Source organism: Tamandua tetradactyla, chromosome 1 (assembly GCF_023851605.1).
Source record: "Tamandua tetradactyla isolate mTamTet1 chromosome 1, mTamTet1.pri, whole genome shotgun sequence".
Taxonomy (NCBI): domain Eukaryota; kingdom Metazoa; phylum Chordata; class Mammalia; order Pilosa; family Myrmecophagidae; genus Tamandua; species Tamandua tetradactyla.
In genome coordinates this window covers 92,156,818-92,173,724 of record NC_135327.1, presented here as the reverse complement: position 1 = coordinate 92,173,724, position 16,907 = coordinate 92,156,818, and the positions used below count along the sequence as shown (strand labels likewise).

Here is a 16,907-nt window from a genome sequence, read left to right as displayed (position 1 = left end):
TTCAAATCAAGGTAGGGGAAAGGATTAAACAGAAAAGCCCAAGGGCTGCGAGGTCCGGGTGCTGGATCTTAAAAGAGGAGAAGAATCTGCTAATGAGGCTCCTTTTCCAGAAAGGCCAGTGCTGCCGATGACACTGAAGCAGACGCTAATGAGGACGGGCTTGCCTGCAAAGAACAGATGCCTGAGCGAGGTTAAGGTATGAGCAGGGGGACAAGACAGATGGCCTAGTGGCTCCTGTGGCGTTTCAAGGCTGGAGCTTGCAGGGGCCATGACCAGGAGCCTGGGCAATGAGGGCTTGCAGGGATGGAGTGGGACCAACGAGGAGAAGCAAGTGGGGGAGACCAGTCCTGCCTCCTCCAAACTGGAAAGAGAACAGGCCAAACTCAGCCTGCTGAACCCAAGCTCGTGACTTTGGTGCTCTGCACAGCATGGGCATCGGGGCAGCCCTGGCTTCCCTGCAGGGATCCCATGTCCTCAGCCGCTCCAGGAAGCAGAAGACAGCTGGACTGCTGGGATAATGAGCTGAGGGCTGCCTTCGAGGCACAGTGCCGAGTGGCCAGTGACCAGGACTTGGTGCTGAGGACTTACTGGAGGCCCGAGCTCTCTGCATCTGCTCTGATGAGTGCTGGCTCGCAGCCTCTTCTGGCCAGCAGAGCTCTCCACGTGACCTCTCAGGAACAAGCCATTTGCAGCTGCCTGCTCAGCAAGAGCTCTGGATGATACTAATGGACTGGCCCTAAGGCCTCTGGACGTGCAGGAAGACTTCCCAAGACCGGCATGAATTCTGTCTCTTGAGAGAGCCCCGATTGACCCTGACCTCCCCAACAGAAGCAAAGCAGATGCACACCCAGCTTAGCGCTTAAACCCTCCCCAGCCTGAGTGGATCACCTCTGACATGCAGGTGCTGGGGGGGAAGAAAGTGGATGGTCAAATGACTGGGGTAGTAGAGCCTTTTGGAAATTTCATGGTTTTCAATTCACTTTTTTAGCCAAATTTAAAGAGGGCTTAATCAAGTGAATCATTTTTTGATGACAGATCACTATGCAATTTTTGGCATATGTCTCAGGAAGTTCAGGGAATTGAGTGACATTCCTATAACATCTACTTATTTATATGAAAAGACTTCTCAGCACGTACAGCTATGAAAAATGGAAAAGAAAAGAATAGATGCCAAGCTCTGATTCATTCTAGTGCTATTCATCCATAGATTTACAAAAATTAAATTCCTATCCATTTCATTAAGATGTGTGTTCAAAATTTTTCCTTTTGATATTTAACAATTAATCATAAAAAATGTTTAAATCCATGTTGTATTTTATCAACTGTATACTATAATATGTATATGTGTGTGTGTATGTGTGTGTGTGTGTATACATATATATACACTACTCAACCAGAAGACTTTTAAAAAAATCTCTCAGAACCTTTGGTTGCAGGAAATTAAATACCTTAATTTCAATTTATAAATACGTTTTGTGGCAGTGAAGTATGATAAGGTGAGCAATAAAAATATATTGCATTAGTATAACATTCTATAAGGGGAAATGAAATGAAAAAGAAACTGTAAGATTTCCAACCACTGAAGAGCTTGTTTTTAAATAGATGGGGATGGGCATTTAATCACTATGGTGTTAAAATACCATTCGGTGTAATTTGGCAAGGTTGTGACAGTTTTATTTTGAAATGTAAATTTTTACCAAATGCCAGAAATTACATTCTTTGCAAGTTTTAAAAACAATGCAAAAAGTATTAGATGTCAACTTAAAAATGTGCAAGATGGGATGCGTAAACTTTTCCACAATTTATTTGGGTGGGGGTGGGAGTGGAGCAAAAGCCCTTTGCAAGCCCGAGGGCTCCCTGCCTCCCCCAGGCCCCCGACTCTGGCTGGCTCTCCCGGAGGGGTACAGGGATAAAAGCCAAGCTGGGAAACTGTCTGTGTGGTTGTTGCTCATGGAGGCTGATGGGTCTTGTCTACATTTCCCTCCAGAATTGAACCCTGGCCTTTGGGATAGTCCCTGGGTCTACACGCTGACTTAAACTGCCCTTGGGTGGGGCTTGGGATGATAAGGAACAGACCCACAGGGGCATTGGCTCAAACGCCAAACCTAGAAGGGAGATTCGGCTGAGGCCAGGCCAGGGTCTCTGCAAGCAAGGACACACCCTACAAACCTGAAGGGGCCTGTAAGCTCCAACCTGGTTGTGGAATTTCCTTGGAAGGAGAGCAGCCTGTCTCTGAATGAATGCCCCTCTGTCCTCAGACTCGATATGAAACCCCACCCCTGCAGGAGCCTGGCCAACTTGCCCTGAGTGTAGGCCATTTCCATGGAGGCACGGTTCATGTCACAGAAAGCAGAGACGTTGTTTCTGAAGAGGAGGCTGAGGACCAGGCTGAGGTGAACCTAGTGCTCATCACCAAAGACTTCCTTTGGCTTCCACTATTTCACCCCCAGCCCTGTACACTTACTCTTCTGTACCTGTTTCATCCTGCACTGTGTATCTGTTTGGCTTGAGAATGCTGGCTGCTCTGACCCCATCCTGCTCCCTGCCCTGCCCTCCCCCAAATCCCTGAGCTGTGGACTAGACTCAGAAGGGGTCTCCCAGTCTCTGAAGCCAGCATCCTTTTTGGAGGCTCCAGCAGGGAGGAATGGGGGACAAGTGAGGATTCTCCAAGTGGGCCCTTGGAGAAGCCAGTGAATGAATCCTTTGCTCCAGAGGGTGGGCTGCCCCCAACTGCCAAGGGTGCCACCAGGCATGGAGGCAGTAGCAGGGGCCGGGGTGAAAGCATCTCCGGGCCAGGCAGAGAAGCCCTGCATCTGCCACTGGCAACTGTGTGCCTTGGGCAGGCCCTTTCCTTTGGGCCTCAGTTTCCTCATCTGTGAAGGAGGCTACTGCAAGGATGAGGAGAAAGAAGCTGCTGTGGGCAAACACCCAAAAGCAATTGTCCTGCTCTCCTGTAATGTCCACCCAGCTCCTGCTTGGTTCCCTCTTGCATGGAGACTACCAGGCCTGGCTGGCCCTGGATCCCCAAGTCCCCTTCCACAGTGATGGGCCTCTCTCCAGCCAGGCTGGACAACTGCTCTTCCCTCCCTTTTCCCAGGCCCTATGGGGGCCTGCATGATAAGGGGAATGCAGAGAAAAGCGGAGGAGGATGGGGAGGCTGCCCGGGTGGTGGCGGGTGAGTGGCGGTCACACGGCGGCCGTCTGCTTGATGCTGTGGAAGCTGATGCGCGTGGGTGACGTGGGAATGGACATGGCCCGGGCCACGGGGACTTGGAGTGAGTGGTGGTCCTGCCAGCGGTGCCACCTCTTCCTCATGGCCGAGCGGACCTGCAGAGAGGCGGGGGCTGAGCCAGGCTGTCCTGGGGTCCTGCACAGTCCTCTCCCCTGCTCCCTGACTGCTGGCCGGACCCTGGCATGGGCCTTGGAGGGCTGGTAAGGGAGGCTCGGGGTGACCTTCCCTACTGCCACCTGCACTGAAGGATTGACTGGTTTGCACACAAGGGTCCTTGGCCGGGACCAGACAGGACTCCTTCCCACCTCCTTCCGATCTCTCTCCTGGGGCGCTCCTTCCTTATCCCTCCCCTGGCGAAGTCTGACTTATCACGCTTCCTTCGAGCCATGCTATCCTGCCCAATTAGCCAGAGCTTCCATTGAACACATGGTCTCCACTTGACGACTTGCTCTGCCACATCACGTCACCACAGCAGGGACAGAGGCCCCTCTGCTCTCCCGGGCACCTGCTCCAGCAGGGCTTGGGAAGAGGCCCAGGGTCTCCCTGCAGAAGTCCCTCCCTCTCACTCCTCTGCAGCCCTCACCTCTTCTGTGGAGTCTTTCTGGATAGATTCTGCCAACCCTTATCACAGCATTAACTGCCTGAAACAGAAACTCAACAGCTATATTCATTTCTGAACCTGATCTTATCTGGTACCATCTCGTTCTCATTTGTATTGTAATTAAAGATTTTTTCTGTAAAATGGATCATGCTCCCCCTCATCCTAGCCGAGCATCCAGGTCGAACCAGATAAACACTCCGTGAACATCCACTTCTATTTGCTTTAGTGGCTCCTTCTGGCCCTACCCTCCAGCCCATGGAGCTATCTCTGCTGCTATCTCAGAACTTCTTTCAGAGACCAGATGGCCCCTCCCAGTGACTCAGCAGGTGAAGAGGCCTCAGGAACGCATCTGAATTCCCCTGGAGTACTGGCAGGCCCCCAGACCCCAGACGGGGTGGGGTGGGCATGGGACCCGGGTCTGCTCTTTGCTCCAGAACCCACCATGTCCTTGCTCACTATTGCCCTGAGCACTGAGTCACTAGGATTTGGGAATTTAGCTAATAGGCTGTCCTCAATGCCAGCTCCCCAGAAGCCGACCAGAGGTCTAGATCTTTCCTGGACTGGGGAGAGAGGGTGCACGTGTCTTTACTGCTCCCTGAGTCCATACAGGCCCGGATGCAAGGCTCCTGTCTCCCCTGTCCCCAGAAGGTTTCTCCTGCCCCCCCGCATTGTTCTAATTCTCTCTTTGAGAGACCTGCAGCCGGGACCTGCCCCCACCCCGCTCTCCTGAGTACACCTGGAGAGTGCTGGCAGATTATTTCTGGCCTGCATAGTTGACCATCTAAATTGGCTCTAGGCCCTGTAGGGAGGATTCCTGCTCCTATCCCTCCCTCTTCCAGGTAGAGCGGGGCAGAGTCAGGGACCCCAGCCCTCCCCAAAAGCTGGGTGGTTGGACCCCAGCGCCCTGGAGTGAGGTGAGGAGGGCGCAAGGCATACCTCTCCGTTGAAGAAGCAGTAGAAGACAGACACGAAGAAACCCTGAAAAGGAATTGGGGGTGGCTATTAGGGACCTGTGGGGAGATGTGGTGCCTGGAGGGGTGGAGTGGGCACACCAAGGGTGCACTCAGAGTCTGGTCTCCAGCCTTTTCAGGACCGCGCCGCCTCTCCAGTTGTGGGGTGGGAGTGGGCCCACCTGAGCCCTGGGTCGGGGCTCACAGGGGCCAAGGCCCAGTTCTGGATGGCCCAGGCAGCGTCTGAGGCTGGGCCCAGGGTCAGGCTCAGCATCTGCACTTGCTTGGATTTCAGTGTGTGGGTAAGGAGACCGTGGGGCACGGTTCTGTGCGGCCGACACCTGTACACCAGGTCAGGCATGCTCCCTGCGGCCCCCACCTCTGTGCGTCCCCGCGGGCCATTCGCCCCACCTGGAAGGACTGCAGGAAGGAGTTGAAATAGATGAACACGATCTGCGACAGGTCGTCCTCTCCAGGGTTGACGAAGAAGAGCATGTAGGTGATGCCCAGCAGGGGTAGGAGAACCAGGGTGGCCTTCACCGCCTTCCTGGGGTGAGGGTGATGGGAGGGTCTGAGCCCCGGCTGCAGGAGAGGCCTCCTGCCCCAGTGAGGGGTTTGGGGGGACACGCGGACGGCGTTTCACCTGGGACCTTAGGTGAGCTCCCTGGGTAAGGGCTTAGGGGGCGTGGAGGCAGGGGCATGGTCCAGATGGCCTCTTCATGTCTTCCCTGCTGGGAGTCAAGGCACCTGTCCCCTCACCTGTACTGGATCATCTCGGACGTGGTGGATGCTCGCAGTTTTGTCATTAAGATCCTGACGATGTTGAACAGAAACATAAAATTGATCTGGAGGGAGGAAAGCAGAGAGAAGGGGAAAGGAAGGACGGAGTTGGGGTTGGCCTGAGGGATAGCCACCCCCTTGGAGCCCCCTGAGAACTCACCCCCCTCCCACACACCCATCCCATCCCAGCCACCCCAGCACCTGCCTCAGTCCCGAGGCCTCTGCTTCTCCCTGACCGGGACAGGTAAACGCCCCGATCTGCTCAGCTCCCTGTCACCTGAGGGCTCCAGGGCCTGCTTCTCCCCTCCCAGACCTGAGGGGAAAAGCTGCCTGGAAAGGCAGAGAACAGAAACATGAAGGCCCCTCTTCCTGAGGCTGTGACCTGTCAGGAAATCCCCAGGCCATCCGCCAGGCTCAAAGGCCCCACAGGAGCCGGGCCCGAGGGTCCCGCACAGCTTAACGTGTGTGCCGGCCCGAGCCCCTGCTTGGATCTGCCTCCACATCCCCATTTGTTTTTGAGGGTCTCTTGGAGACCCTCACCCTGTCACTACTCTAGGTCGGCCCTTTAGGCTGAGGACAGCCCTGCACGGGTAGGGCCAATGAGGCCAGATGGAGTGAATAATAACTCAGTTGCCCAACATGTAATTCATCTCTGACCATCCAGTCCCCTGCACCCAGGAAAAAAGCTCCAGAGCCTTGGAAAACACCCGAGAAGCAATGAAGATGAATGGGTTGCTGGGCTGGCTCCCGGGCTCCCGGGCAGCCTCGTTTATCTTCATTCTCCCCCTTCTGGCAGCATCAGAGCCTGCTCCCAGCCCACTCCCCGGAACTGCAGCCTGCCCCCTGCTGGGGGACACTGCTAGGGGTCTGGGACCCGTGTAGGCTGGTCCACGTGATTGTGTGAGCTCCTTTGTGAGTCAGATGCCTCGGAGAATGTGTTCATGTGTAAACGCGTATCTGTGGCTGTGCCTGACTGTTACTCATCGCCTGCCTCCAAGTGTGAGCAGGTAGGAGTGTGTGTGTGTGCCTGACATGCTGGGCTAGTGGGAGGACGTACATAAGCCCAGAGCTGTCTGCTGGCTCGTGTGCACACGTGTGAGTACGTGCATATGCGGGCACACACACACACACACACACACACACAGCGACCTCCGAGTCGCTGCCTAGAGATTCCATCACTTCTTAAGCTTGTGCCAGGTCCCCCTAAGTCTCAGATTCCAGGATGGTGGGGGTGGGGAGGGGGTCACAGGCAGACATCATGGACCAGTCATGACCCCCAAGCTTGAGGATTGTTCTGGGGACAGTGGAAGGCCTGGCGTCCTCCTCAACCAAACAGGGGATGGCCTGGTGAACTGGGGTGAGAGGTGGGGTGAGATACCTCAGTGATTCTTCCTACCCCTTCGTTCTCTTAAAGCTCATCTAATTGCTAGCTCCTGGGTCTCTAGTATCTTTCCTTGCATCACAGGGTATAGGTCACCTTAACACACACGTCAGTCCTAATTTTCTCATTTAAGTGATACAAACTACTTGATCTTTTCTGATTCTTCCTTACCTCTCTGGGAGTAGAGACTGTTGGAATCAAAGCACATTCTCATTTCTGCCACATTTCTCTGCATTAAATCTCATTTACGCATCATCTATCAATCCACCAAACAATTCATTTAATTATCCACTCTTCCATCCATCTATCCATTCATCCATCCATTCATCCAAAAATCCAAAATCCACTCATCCATTCATCAATTTATTTACCCACTCATCCGTTCTCCCATTTAGCAGCCAGCCAGCCAGTCAGCAAGCAGTTCCTCAGCACATCCTGGCAGGCAACAGTGATGCTTTGCCCATCCTGTCTCAGCCTGGGTCTAGGCATCCTGAACTGGGGCCCGGTCATGTTTTCCTTTTGAGCATGGTTTCAAGTCTCCCTCTGCAGCACCTGCCCCAGCCCCACCACAAGCCCTCCCTCCTTCCTTCAGGGAGCTTCTGATGCCCCAGCTCAAATTGAGCTCTCCTGCTCCCCATTCTTAAATTCCACCCTTCCCCACCCCAACTCCTATCCCTACCCCCCCCCCCCAAATCTCTAGCTCTTTAATAAGCACCCTAATCTTGTACAGCCTGGTTTCTCATTTTTGTATTCATTCATTCATTGTCAGTCAACTATTCAATGACTCAGCATACCCTGTGCCGGGTTCTGAGCTGGCACCAGAGGTAGAGAAGTGGACAAGACACACATGGCCCCTGCTATCAGAGGACCTATACAGCCTAGCAAGGGTAGGCGGTTAGGGGGCTCTGTCTTTCCTAAGAAGTCAGAAAGGTGAAGAAGTGGCACATGACCAAGACCTGAAGGATGAGATGCTGTCAGCTGGTGAAGAGTGGGGGAGGGGCATTCCAACAGAAGGGCCCTGGGTGGGTGGGGGATAAGCTCGATGGAGGCCAGAGCAGTGGAGGGTGGTGGTCAAGGTTTCAGCAAGCCGGAGAGGGAGATGGAGCCAGCTGGAAGCCAAAACAATAAAGGCCACCTCCTTCTAGAACAAGCACTTGCGGGACCCTCATAGGTTGGATGTTCCTGCACATGGTGGGCCTGGGCAGGGAGCAGGGGAGGAGGTGAGGGTGCAAGACCCCAGGGAGAAGTTTCCCTGGAGAAGCCACAGTCCTGCACCATCCTGCTCAGCCTTTCTGGATGCACTGAGGCTGGGGACTCAGGCCACCCCTGGTATTTTAGTGCCTCGGGGCATCTGGCTCCACCTCAATGAGGCAAGGCCAGGTGGGTGTGGAGCTGGTGGGGGTGACACCTGCTCAGAGCCCAGGCCTGGTAGGTGGCAGTGGGCCTCAGGCTGCAATGCGGTCTTCTGATTGGGGGTCAGGGACATGACAACTGCTACTGCCCTGTGCTGGGAGGGGAAGGTGGGAGGCCAGTGCTAGCTAATGTGACTGAGGAACAAGCCACACCAGGCCTTCCTCCATGAACTTCTTAACTATTCCTCAAGCAGCCACATTGTGAGGCAGATAGGATTATTATCCCCATTTTACAGTTATGCAAACTGAGGTTCAAATAGGCTAATTAACCTGCCTGAGGCATAAATTAGTAGGGGGTGGTGTTGGGCTTTGGCTGCACAGCACCTGAGACCTTCCTCTAAGTCCGCAAAGGTTGCTTGCTAAGTCCCAGTGCTTGTGGGATCTCCTTTTGTTCCCAAACTTTCCCTGTCTACATATTTGCAGAGGGAAGGAAAAAAGGAGAGATGGAGGAAGAGAAGGGGCGAGGAGGTGGTGGCAGGAGGGAAACTGGATGCCATGGCTCCATTCTCCCTACTTGGCTGCAGATTCAGCTCTTCCTCTTCTTTAAACCCAAGGTAGGAGAGGAGGCGCTGGCCCCCGGGTGTCACCCCCAGCGCTCCCCTCCGGTTCTGGGTAGTGAGCGAATTTCTGCGGGGTGCCACAAGGGGTTTCTTCTTGCCCCTTCCTGACTCTCAGCTCCCTCTACAGCACACCCACGAGGCCTGTCCATCCCATGTAGGTCTGTGGAGCTTGGCGACTAGGTACCTAGTCCCCACCTGGATCCCCCACAAGCTGGAATTCAGGGTGCAGCCTGCAGCTTGCTGTCCAATCTGTTTCACAGCCCCGGGAGATGGGTCCTCCACTGGATGCCTGTAGTTTTCCTTTCCTGTTGGCGATTTTCTGGGCAGGAAAGCCATATTCACTACACAAGTCCTGAGTCCTGCTGTGTGCAGGGCCCTGGCTGAGCCAAGAAGAAGTCTCTGACACCACACATCCTTACCAGGCAGCAAATTCACCCAGGGGGTCCCCAATACCATGGTTTTGGAACTACGGTGTGCACAGAAAAGGCACCTGGGGTGCTGGTGACAAATGCAGCTCCCAGGCCCAGAGAGTCCCAGTGACAGGTTGGGGGAGGCTTGGGATCTGCATTTGGACTTATTCTGTGGAATGAAGATACCCAGCCTGGTCCCCTGGGCCCCCCTGTGTTCACCTGTGGCTACCGGTAAGTTTCCAGCCTGAAGGGTTTCTCTGGTGCATGGGAGCTCACTCAGCTCCCAAACAGGGAGGCCTGGAAACGGAGGGAAGCAACTTCCTAGATGAGGAACGGGGGTGGCAGTGGATAAATAAAAACCAGCCACCTTCTACATGGGTCTTCAGAAATGCCACAGGGAGCTGAAACACGGTTATCCATGGGTGACATTTATGCTACTCTTCAGTGGCTTTTCTCCCTTCCCTGTCCTCTCTCTCTAACCCCTAACTATGATTCCTGGGATCACCTCCCAAATTCCTTGTCTCGGGGTTCTAATTCTGGCTGCTCCAATTTGCATTTATGTGTTGTTGGGCAAGTTGTTTAAACTCCTGAGCTCCCTCTTTCCCGAACTGCTCAAGGCCAGCACTAAGCCAGGTGCCTGACCCAGACAGAGCTCAGTAAATACTGCATCCCTTTCCCAGGACAATCATAGTGATAAACACTGGGGCAATGGTGGTCTCAGCGTCAGAGTTCTCACCTGCCATGCTGGAGACCCGTGTTCGATTCCTGGTACCTGCCCACATTAAACAACAACAACAACAACAACAAAAAACCTAGCAAGGAGTCAGGCTTTCTGCAAGCTCAGCCACACGACTCACTTCCCAGGACTCAGAAATCAGTGTCTCCTGGCAGCAGAAATGTAGAGGTGTTATTTTTGGTGATAGGGACACCAAAGCAGGCTATCCTACCAAGAGGATAGCAGGCTGCTGTTGGGTGATGAGGCAGGAAACCTGTCCCTGAATCTCAGCTTAGCCAGCTATTAGTTGGTAACTTTGGGCAAACCATTCCATCTCTCAACCCTACTTGCCCCAAGCACTGAGGATGTGAAGATGAGGACTGGAATGAAAGAAGATAGAGCTTCTGGAAGGGCTCAGCTTGGAACTTGGCAGCTCCTACTGAGAGCTCTTGAGCTGACCAGAGAGAGTGAAACAGAAAAGCGGCATGGAATAGGAGACCAGAGAGTTGGATCTTGAAACCAAGCCCTTCTACAGTTCATCCTTTTCTCTGTCCTCTTCCTCACCACCTGTCCACCATCCTTGTTGCACTCTCTTTGGCCATTGTTTCCCCATCCAGGCCGTCCTTGGTGGGTTGCCAACCTCATCAAAACCCCTTATTCCCCAGGATGGGTCTCAGTAGCTGGATGGGAGGAAAAGGATCTCCTGGGCTTTCCATTCACTCTGAGGAGTGAGTGACTCACTGAAGCTGGTGCTCCAAGGACAATCCTTTCTCCACCAATTGCTGACAAGGACTGGGTCCCTCTCTGAAATGAACCAGGCCCTGATGGTGAGATTTCAGGCAGTGGGTAAAATCCTTTCTAGTCATCTCCCACTCTTGTGTATCAAGGACACTCAAGACGTCACAAAAAGGAGGAGAGGAAGGAAATTTAAAAAGATAAATTGTGATGGTTTCCAATGGAGATGACAGGAACCCCCATCAGTTACCTGCTGCGTGCTAGAGGAGGACAGTGCTCGCATTTCCAAGAGGAGCGGGTGGCTCTTTAAGGAAGTTGGTATATACAAGAGCCTGAAATTACTGAGCCTGAAATAAGTCTTACATAAATGCCAATTTCTCATGATGCTTTTTTGTATGCTGTTTTTTTTAATGTATGATATATAATGGGTTCATTTTTGCAGAATGCAGCCTGCACTTAAACCCTACCTTAATTAAGGCTCCGTTGTGGACTGAAGATGTGGCAGCAATTATACCTTACATGTGAATACATTTGGCACAGGGCGGGGAGTTGGACGAGGTACAATTGCCTCATTACAATTCATTCTGGTGTTGTGGTTCCCAGCTGGGGGTGGTGGGCTGAGCCCCAGAGGGGGTTTTCTGGGGGCACGGGATGTTGCCTGGGCTGAAAAGAAGCCCCCACACCCTTCTCTTGCCACCAGCTGCTCCCTTGCCTCAGCGAGGGGCTGCCAGGTGTGGGAGAGCAATAGAAATCCATGAGTCAGACCAGACTCATGCCCAGAGAGAGACTCTGAGGTCCAGAGAGGGGAGGGAGCTGCCCCAGGGCGCAGAGGGAGGGGAAGAGAGGGTCAGGAAGCTGACGGTATGTGCGGCACCAGGGCAGTGTGCACAGTATGTGTGGAGGGTCATGTCTGTCCCCAGTGCCTCTGCCTCTGCCTCGGTGGGCCCTCGGCCGTCTCTTCCACCCCAGCCCCAGCCCTGCCCCCACTGCAGACCTACCAAGAGCACAAGAATGATGGGGCCTTGGTAGATGTAGTCCACCAGGTCGCCTGGTTCCTTGCCAAACCAGCACCTGCAAAGATGGGGTACCTGTGGGCAGCGCTGCTGAGCTGGAGCCTGGGGTAAATCCCCAGACTTGGGCCCAGGATCCTCTGGCTTGACCCTTTCTGAGACCCAAACTCCAGGGCTGCCCATTTCCAAAAGGCCATTGTGAGCAGTGCCAGCCCACTGACCACCTTGGCCCGTCCTGGGCTATTAGTTGCTCTGCATGGTGGCTCTGGTCCCCCCAGCTAGCATGGGGCTCTCTGAGGGCAGACCCCGGGTCTCCTCCTCCTGCTCGGTCCCCACACGGTTGGGACAGCTGGGCACAGAGCTGGGCGTACAGCAGACCCAAGCAAACAGGGAGAGCAGGGCACCCCTCACTGGCCCATAGCCCGCTGCCTGCCACCACCTGTTCCTTTGTGGTACGAAGTCGCCACTCCATGTGCCAGGTGGTGGCAATGGCACAAAGCCAGCAGATATGGAGGCGGGTGCCTCTCCCATCCCCAAACCAGGCCTTTCTCCAAGCTGAGCCACCTCCACCTGGCTCACCTTGCTGGCTGCCAAAGGCTTGGTTTATTCCCTGGGGATGCTGGTGGGTAGAGAAGCTTCCAGGGAGAGTGGGTTCAGAAGGAACAGTGGGCCAGGATCCAGGCTGGTTCTGCCAGCAACTCCCTTTTGGACCTTGGATAGAGTCTCATTCATTTCTGGAACTCTGACTGCATTCTCTGCAACCTCAGAGGTCATCCAGTGCCCACCAGCTTCAGATGGGATTTCCCCCTGCTGCCTTCCAGCACTGAGGTCTCTGCTTGAACACTCCCCTTGACAGGAGGCTCACTACTTCCCATTCTGGGGGACCTCTTTTCCTAACACTGAGCAGAGACCTGGAATTCCATGCTCATTTCTGCCTCCCTCTTCTCCTTCCCTCCCATTAATCTCTTCAGCTCTGAGACCCCTTGAAGATTTACTCACAAAGACTGAACTTTCTACTCTTCTCTTCTCCCAGCATCCAGACTTCCCAGCTGCTCCTTGACCAACCCAAGATCAAAGCTATCATTTTTCCTGCAGTGGCTTGGTGTGGGAAAAGGGTCACAGGAGGGGACACTGCACCTCTGCTTGAGGCAGAGATTGGGATGCCAGAGAAAGGCATAGGCCCTCACTGCCCTGTCCTGGGACTCTGTAAAATGCCCATTGATACAGCTTTGGATGTGGCCTAAGCTGAAAGCTGCGGGCTCTTAACCCCTTCTGTATGCGTCAGAGGGGCCACATCCACCTCTGAGAAGGCCTTTCCAAAGGCCACAGGGCCATGCACTTAAAGGAACCATGACTCCTAATTAACTCAGCTAATAATTGACTGTGGTGCCACATGGGTACCACCAGCACTGGGGATATTTCTTTTTCCACTTAAAGGCAGCAGGAAAGCAAATCTGTCCTTTTCCCTCTGTCCTTGCCATCCTCTTTCCCTCTGAGATTAGGCACTGCCTTCTCAAACCCAGCGGTGGGGGCGGGGTGGCCCTGGCTTGCCACAGTCCCTGCCCCATGACTTGGCCGGAGCCCCTGGGTGGCCTGTCTCACTTACTGTTCATTCTCATAGTAGAGTTTTCCAATGGCCCAGGCAATGATGATGGGGCAGGGGATGCCTGAAAGAAGACAGACATAGGCTGCAGTAGACAGACAGACAGACAAAGTACTTTTTTATAGAACTCAGCATGGAGGGGGCCACTAGGGGCCTGGGGTCATGTTTGAGACCTTCCAGCTGCACCTCCATGCCCCAGGTGATGGGTACCCTGCCCCTGCCCCTGCCCCCACCCCCTCCTCCAGCTCCAGGCCATCCTCTCCAAGCAGGTCAGAGAGATAAGGGGGAAGGAGATTGCATGATTTTCAGAGAGAGACTGAGATAAAGAAGTGGAGTTGGCCGGCTTCTCTTTTGTAGCCACCGACAATCATTTTTGGGTGGTCATTCTGGGCAGGGGAAAGAGGACTACTGGAAGAATGTCCACTTGCCAGGACTATCTGCTGCTGCTTTGGGTTTGCTTCTTCCCGCCCCATGGAGGGAAGTAACCGTACCCTCTGGACTAGTCTGGGGACAGTGGGCAGAGCTATGGTCCTTGGACCCAAGATGGAGGGAAGTGGCTTTGGCAACCTGGCCCATCCCCACCCCTGCCAGTCCCTGCTGGCCCCTGGGGACCCTCACACCATCCGATGAAGAGGAATAGCCCCTTGCGCAGGCGCTCAGTGGAGTAGGTCACGGCGATGGCTGTGTGCAGGTAGCAGCCCTCCATAAACATCCAGAAGAAGTTGGTCACCACGAAGTAGTTGAAGATGGTGGTGATGCAGCGACACCAGACCTGTAGCCGGGGCTGGGGTCAGTGGGCTGTGTGGGGACCGACAGGGGCCCCCAGGCCGGGGGGAACTGGGGCTTCCCTGAGTGCGTGGCAGACGTGACAGGTGGGAGGGGGGATGATCATCTCAGCAGACCCTTCTAAGGCTCATCCTTCGCCAATTCTTTTTCTGTCTTTTTATTTAACTAAGGAGCCAGTCTATACTGGAACTAGCATGTCTTTGATCTCTCTCCAACTCGTTCTAATTTCTCTTTTGACTAAAACAAGAGGGAGGGTCCGGTTGTGAGCTTTCTGCGGACAGAGACTAGAATGGAATACCGTTACTATGCTTTCACTGCATTCTTTCGGAGGGCCACCTCCCATCTTGGTTTCCATTTGGGGCTGGAATATGAAATTTCATTTAGAAAAGGAAGGTGAGTCATTTAAAATAAAACTGACGTTTTCTCTAGGCTATGTGAAGGTGGGCTGCAGTCACGGAGGATTCTCAAAAGACTGGGCTTGGGTAACTCTGGACCAAGTATGACCGTTGTTGCTCCAAATAGATACTCACTAACTATGGGGACCCTGGCAAGTCACTCCAGCTCTCGGAGCCTCATTGTCATGTGGGAAAGCCCCCTTAGAGGGTGGTTAAATGAGATGAAGGATGCAAAGGGTGGCACCAATAAATGTGAGCTGTTGCTCTGGTTCTGGTTCTGGTGGTCGTTATTTGCTGTCACAGCAGAGAGGACCCTGCTTGCAGATTTTGCCCCTGTCCCTCCAAGCAGGGTTTCCTTCCAAGGTCACAGGCCTACAACCCTGTTTCATGGGGGAGGTTGTGGTGCAGGGCTAGGAATGGCTTGCCCAGAGTGGCACGGTGAACATTCCCTGGTCACCTTTCCCATGCATTTCTTCCCGACACCCTCAGAGCTGAGGTGGGACATGGGGGCGTGGTGGAAATAGCAGGCTGAGACCCATGCCACCCTTTGCATCCTTCAGCTCAGAGAGCTTTCTGTGGATGGCCTTCCCCCTGTCAGCCCTGGCTCAGATGTCCTAGCATTGGGCTGGGGGCTGCCACCATGGCTTTTCCCCAGGGACTAGCCCAGACCTCACGTCCTGGTGGCTGTTGGCAGTCTCTGTTCTGAGAAGGTCCTGCTGAGGTGCTAAGTCAACGACCCTCTTCTCCTAACCCTGCTTTTTCTCCAAGTTAAGCAAAATCTTATCTCTTTCACCCCAAATTGGATGGAGCTTGGTTGGGTTCTGGGTTCCAAGTTCAGGGGTCAAGGTAAGGGTCAAACCAGATTGGGCGTCTGCTCAGTCTAAGGTACAGACCATCCAAAGAAAATATATTGAGAGGTCTCTAACGGTGTGCTCACCATTAGAGACGGTGTATCCATGACTCAGATACAGCACAGCAACATTTGGCACCCTGGGGTGGACATCTCACACTGGAATGACCTGCTCGAGATCCTGCTACCCCATGAGGGAGAGCCACCATTGCAGGCTGTGTGAACTTGGCAAGTTACTTCACCTCTCTGAGCCTCCGTTTCCCATATCTGTATAATGAGGACAATAGTTCCTCCAGGTCTCTTGTTGGGACTAAGTGAGATAAAGCTCAATGGAGGTTAGCTCTAACCTTTTTTTCTCTCAATTTAAAAGGTCTGCAGAGGGACCTGCATGAATGGGATGGGGAGTGGTATGGGGCTCAAGTCCCTGCTGGCTCTAGTGGGACAGTGATTGGGGTGGAGATGAGCTCAGGTGCACCTGTGCAGAGAGGTGGGCGCCCCCCAAGGCCCAGAGCATCCCGTGCCCAGCCCCGTGTCTCCACCCAGCCACCTCGTTGTTCTCGTGCACTTTGTGGTCGATGAGCTGCAGCAGGAACCACATAACATTTCGCAGGATAAAGGTGGTGATGAGGTTCCAGTGAATCACATTCCGCAGACAGCGAATGCTCCTGTGGGAGGCCCAGGTCAGAGGTCAGCCAGGGTCAAGGGTCAGCTCCATCCGGGATTAAGTTCAGACACAGTCAGGGGTCAGCTAGGACTGGGCTCCCCCAGAGGCCAAGATAGAGACTCAACCTGGGGTGAGGGCAGAGCTGCCCCAGGAGCCAAATTTTCAACCATGACCTTGGTTGGACCTCTGACCCCAGCTCCCCCTCTTAGGTCCCGCATACCTCCCAGCTGCCAGTGACCTCGCATCTAGCCCCAGCCCCCTTTGTCCGCTGGATCCAGGGCCCTGGAGTGCAGGTACAAATGTCTGGGGAGAGGGCAGGGAGTGCCAGGAGGAGGGACCAAGAAGAAGTGGGGAGGGTCAGGGCGGACTCACCGCAGGGCCAGGAAAAGCAGGAAGGCGGCCACGAGGGTGGCCACAGAAATGCAGTGGCCCAGGTAGTTGACAATGAGGGCGATGTGGTAGTGCAGGTAATATTTCCCCTGCTGGACAGACAGACAGACACATAGGCAGACAGAGGCAGAGGGCACACAGGCGGTGAGCTGAGTACTCTAGCTATGAGTGGCAGAGGTGGGTCCAAGTGTTACCTCCAGGCTAGGCTCCTGGAGCACCATTTATGGCGGCTTTTGTCATAAATGACTGTGGTCAGGCCTCCAATACGCAATTCTGGGTGCACATTTGGGCACAGCCTATTCCGAGATATGCTAGAGGTATGTTTTTGTGTGTATTTGCTTTTTAATTCTGGATGGGGAGTTGCCACACCTGGGCTTAAGCTCAGTCCAGACTCCAAATAGTGGAGCCGCTGACAGTGAGTTTATTTGTATCT

General features: G+C 53.9%; 1 protein-coding gene across 3 annotated transcripts in view; it reads right to left on the bottom strand.

The window, feature by feature from the left end:
- Positions 1–1,400: 1,400 nt before the first annotated feature.
- Positions 1,401–16,907, bottom strand: part of CRHR2 (corticotropin releasing hormone receptor 2) — a 50,112-nt gene continuing 34,605 nt past the window's right edge. For 2 of the 3 annotated variants that reach the window (XM_077120574.1, XM_077120565.1), the window contains exons 5-13: positions 16,457–16,566; positions 15,968–16,085; positions 14,008–14,161; positions 13,393–13,453; positions 11,775–11,847; positions 5,543–5,628; positions 5,195–5,330; positions 4,770–4,811; positions 1,401–3,327 (exon numbers count right to left, since the gene is read on the bottom strand). In XM_077120574.1, coding sequence (XP_076976689.1) covers positions 3,187–3,327; positions 4,770–4,811; positions 5,195–5,330; positions 5,543–5,628; positions 11,775–11,847; positions 13,393–13,453; positions 14,008–14,161; positions 15,968–16,085; positions 16,457–16,566 — 921 coding nt within the window. In that variant the 3' untranslated portion in view covers positions 1,401–3,186. The remainder of the gene's footprint in view (positions 3,328–4,769; positions 4,812–5,194; positions 5,331–5,542; positions 5,629–11,774; positions 11,848–13,392; positions 13,454–14,007; positions 14,162–15,967; positions 16,086–16,456; positions 16,567–16,907) is intronic. The other variant, XM_077120580.1, reaches the window with a different exon arrangement.